General features: G+C 47.0%; 1 protein-coding gene across 1 annotated transcript; it reads left to right on the top strand.

Moving 5' to 3' along the window:
* Positions 1-1082: 1082 nt before the first annotated feature.
* SF3B5 (splicing factor 3b subunit 5) lies at positions 1083-2531 on the top strand. Its single transcript, XM_075596493.1, has one exon. It carries the CDS (start codon positions 1311-1313, stop codon positions 1569-1571), a length of 261 nt encoding a protein of 86 aa, XP_075452608.1. The 5' UTR covers positions 1083-1310; the 3' UTR covers positions 1572-2531.
* Positions 2532-4962: the final 2431 nt, after the last annotated feature.

Here is a 4962-nt window from a genome sequence, read left to right as displayed (position 1 = left end):
TTTTCCTCATCTCGCCAGTTTTTCGCCATTTACTAAATTGCTGTAGGCATATTTGGCGAAAAACTGGCGAGATTGGGCTTCTCACAGCTCTCTGCATAGGCCCCAGTGTTTATTAACACCGTACCCATAGATTCTCAAATCAAGTCAATAGTAAAGCCTGCAGCAAAACTCCTGAGCCACTTGTTTAGCAAATAAAATATACACATGTTCAACCTTCTAAGGCCGAGTCCAGGGTCAGCGCTTAGGCCCGCTGACGCTTGTCAGTGAGCCCCTGCAGCCGCAATGAGCGGCTTTAGCAGGGTCTCGCGCACGCTTCCGCAGGCGTGCGAAGGCGTAGGTCTTATCAAATTTTTAGTTTGAGCGCTCACGGGAGCGCAGGGCCTGTCACGTGAGCGGTTCGCCCAATGATGGTGAACCAGCTCCGTGACGTCACTGGCACGCCCCCGGACGGCACGCGAACTAAGGCAAGGGAAAGCACCCGCAGTCACCATGGACTCAGCCTTAAAGCTTGCCACTCTCACTATATCACTTTGTTTGTTGAATTGCTTCATAAACTCCACCACTCAATGAAAAAAATGAACGTATTACTCTGGCTTCACTGAATGGCTTGCACAAAGAAACTACGAATCTGTGTGCCTGTATGCCATCTGCTGAAACATATCCTTTACAAAAAAAAACGCTGTCCGGCTTGCAATGGCCAAATTGTTAGATGCAGTTCTTCCCTTATGAAGAAATGCATATTTACGGCATATTTACATCCTTACATTGCTACAAAACAAAGCTACAGGGAATATCTCAAAAAATGGAATGTCGCCATTGCCAGCCAGGACTTGTAATTGTAACCGCCTCTCTCCCAGCATGCAACGGACAGGACCCAGCTAGACCGGCGTGACGTCACCAGAAGAAACCAAACCCGACGCCAATGCAAAGTATTTTTTTTTTTCATTTATCTCTAGAAAACCATATAAGGAGATAACAAACGCGTGTTCACTCGATGTGAACTGAAAAATGAAATACATAAGTATAAATATATATATTTGAATTGAAAGAAAAAAAACACGATGTGACCCCGGAAGCGCATGAAACTTCCGGCGTGACTCGAGATCACACGTTGCTTCCGCTCTGCCTGCCGCGTGTCCTCGCTGTTTGTATAAAGAGGGAAGCTGCTCGCGCTTGGATAGGGACGGAGCGGTTGCTTCTCATTGAAGTAAACGAGCGGTGCCAGCATCGAACGCTCAGGGTTGTGCTCCCGCAGCTGATTGGTTGTGTTGCACCGCAGATTCCAAGTTTCCTCCTGTGAGACCGGCACCATGACTGACCGTTACACTATCCACAGCCAGCTTGAACACCTCCAGTCCAAGTACATCGGCACGGGCCATGCGGACACCACCAAGTGGGAATGGCTGGTCAACCAGCACCGGGACTCCTACTGCTCCTACATGGGGCATTTCGACTTGCTCAACTACTTTGCCGTGGCCGAGAACGAGAGCAAGGCCCGAGTGCGGTTCAACCTCATGGAGAAGATGCTGCAGCCCTGCGGTCCCCCAGTAGACAAGCCCGACGAGTCCTAGAGATGAGCCGCTGCCGGCACCGTCTTCTCCTGATGCTGCCGGTTGGGTGATGGTCAGCCGGTTATAGCCGACAAAGACTTGTTGATCTCCCCCACCCCTCCCCCTGTTTCTCCTTGCTCTCTCCAGTTATCCCTCCGTCCCTACCCCACGAAGCAAAACTACTCCACTGCAGGACATTTCACCGACCTGTAAGGGGGGGGGGTCGCTTTCCTTCTGGCAACGTGCACGTTGTGCAAATATACCCTCTAGACTGAATTTTCCTCCCTCCCCGGGTGTTCCTGCTGAAATACATGGCTGACTGCTGATGCCGTTTGGTCGGGTGGGGATCACACTTGTGATGTACCATAGAAAGCTACAATACATGATGGTTTCAGTTATGCCTGTGTAGTTAATCACGTTGTCGGCGTTATCTGTTCGTTCAGCTTGTCCTTGAGTGTGGGGTGGCAACACTTACCAGGGATTGCATGAGAAACTTGTGTTGGGACAGGCCTATCTCCATCTATGTGCCACGGTTTGATGTCGCCGAAAGAACTTTTTGATGTATTGAGATAGTGCTAGAAGATCACATACTGTGTAACTGCAGGGGGTGTGGTTACCTTCGAGCAGTAACTGCAAAATCTCCAAACCGCAGCTCTTGTATGAATACAATCACACAGGGTGACCGGGGTCTGACTTGGTGATGTAACCTCTGGGGTAAAAATGTGACTGGTCTGTCTCAAATAATTTGACCTCTGCCCCTATAAATGTATGGTGAGCTTTAGCAGAACAGAAAATGTAAATGGCTGTGGTTTTTATATATATTTTTTTTGTTCTCCCCATTCTATAAACTGGTAGAAATTGTACTTCAAAAAAAAAAGTGTTTGTGTGGTTCTGCAAAAAAAATGCTTTTTTTTTTTTTTTTTTTCCTTTCATGAGCCGATTCAACTTTATTTTTAAAATAAACACATTTGCTTACCTATATTTTGTTTCCATCGTGTAATACATACAACTTTTATTTGCACCAAGAAAGTGTGCTTGCATGTTAATAACCACAAAAATAGCACCATGCTGCTTCATTAATCAGCATATCGGCATATAACACTTTCAACAAAGCAAGCTGGTGATAAGCATGATAATTTCTGTGATAAATCAGGCACACGTGGCTATTTTGCATAAGTGTCATAATAACCTAAAGTTTAAGTTGGTGACAACTGTTTGTGATCTATAGCTGAAAGCAGCAATATAATGGAGGTGACTTTCCTCCTGCTGTGCCCTCCTCAAAGCATCAGTGTGGGTTTTTTATTTTTATTTTTTTTAAATATACATACTCCTTAAAATAAGGAAAGAAATGAAACGAGGGGTGAGAGAGGCGGTACTGACCGCTGATTTGTAATTAAGATAAACATGGTCGGCAAAGCAATGTGAGGTGTCACAAATGGGTTTGGCAAAATGTATATGAATGGTAGATCCCAGGCATATAGTGCAGTCTAAGACACGTGGTTGCTGCTGGAGTTTAGCCACCACTAACCATCCTGCATGGACATCTCTCCAGTAAGCCCTTAAAGCTGCAGTTCAGTCTATATCCTGCATGTGTGTTTTTTTTAATAAATCAGTTCTGTAGTAAGAAAAAATACTTTTAGCATTTTCGGTTTTTAAAAAAACAACTTTGAAAGACCAATTTTCTTGTATTCTATTTTAACAAGCATTTGCTTAGGCACTGCCCCTTCATGGCCTGTCACAAACCCAGGCACACCCCTTTGTCAGCACTGCCCTCCCTCTCTCTAAACGTGCACTAGCATCTGGTCACATGATCTTCCTCATACAGTAGTACATTCAAGGAAGCTGGAGAAAAGGGATCAGCCATGCATAGCAGCTCGGATAGGCGATTTCAAACTTATTACAGTGTTTATTCCATTCATTGCACGTGTATATAATGTAAAAATTGTAATAATTCCATTTATAGCAAACGTGTATATGTGAATATTATTTAGATGTATATGTATGTTACTGAAATGTGGAGTGAGTGTGTAGGTAAATACACACAATACACTTCCACTGCATATATATATATATATATATATATATTATATATGTATATGTGAAGTTATGTGAGTAAAAAAGTGACAAAAACCCTCCATAGCAAGGCAAATAGCAAATGGAAATATTACTGTATGCTCATTTGTATGTATATATATATTTATATACACACACACTTCAAATACGGATAGTGATTCACGTAAATGATATATATATTCACTTTCTGGGAGTATAAGAGTGACTGTCCTGTTGTTCCTTTTTTTGTATCCATCATTGAATGGTATGCACCCTCTCTTTACGTTTATTTTATACTAGCTGAGAGACCCGGCGTTGCCCGGGATGTAATGTTCCCGCTCCTCTCTCTCTCCTCACCCCTCCCCCTCTCTCTGTTTGTCCCCCATTCACATCAATCCAGTTCCCCCCCTCCCTCCTTTACAGCTTCATGCAGTGTGTGTGCGTCAGTCATTGTGTGTGCGTCAGTCAGTCAGTGTGTGTGCGCGCGCGTCAGTGAGTCTGACGCAGAAACACAAACACACACACAGACTGACTGACGCACACACACACAGTCAGTGTGTGCGTGTGTGCGTGCGGCAGTCAGTCATTCAGTAAGTGTGTGGGTGTGGGGGTGTGCGCGCGCGCGCGCGTCAGTAAGTGTGTGTGTGTCAGTCAGTGTGTGTGTGTGTGTTTGTTTGTGTCAGTGTGTGTCAGTGTGTGTGTGTGTGTGTGCAGCAGTCAGTGGGTGTGTGTGCAGCAGTCAGTGGGTGTGTGTGCGCGCGTCAGTCTGTGTATGTGTGCGTGTGGCTGTGAGGGGTTGTGTGCATGCGGCTGTGAGGGGTTGTGTGCATGCGGCTGTGAGGGGTTGTGTGCGTGCGTCAGTATGTATGTGTGTGTGTGTCAGTCAGTGCGTCAATCAGTCAGTGTGTGTGTGTGCGTGCGTCAGTCAGTCAGTGTGTGTGTGCGTGCGTCAGTCAGGGTGTGTGCGTGCGTCAGTCAGGGTGTGTGCGTGCGTCAGTCAGGGTGTGTGCGTGCGTCAGTCAGGGTGTGTGCGTGCGGCTGTCAGGGTTTGTGTGCGTGCACCAGTCAGGGTTTGTGTGCGTGCGCCAGTCAGGGTTTGTGTGCGTACGCCAGTCAGGGTGTGTGTGCGTGCGTCAGTCAGGGTGTGTGCGTGCGTCAGTCAGGGTCTGTGCGTGCGTCACTCAGGGTGTGTGCGTGCGTCAGTCAGGGTGTGTGCGTGCGTAAGTCAGGGTGTGTGCGTGCGTCAGTCAGGGTGTGTGAGTGCGTCAGTCAGGGTGTGTGCGTGCGTCAGTCAAAGGGCAGGCGTGGGGGGGGTGAAGGGCAGGGGTAGGGGGGGGTGAAGGGCAGGGGTAGGGGGGGG

Source organism: Ascaphus truei, chromosome 4 (genome assembly GCF_040206685.1).
Source record: "Ascaphus truei isolate aAscTru1 chromosome 4, aAscTru1.hap1, whole genome shotgun sequence".
In the NCBI taxonomy this organism is placed as follows: Eukaryota; Metazoa; Chordata; class Amphibia; order Anura; family Ascaphidae; genus Ascaphus; species Ascaphus truei.
This window is presented reverse-complemented; position numbering and strand designations above follow the sequence as displayed.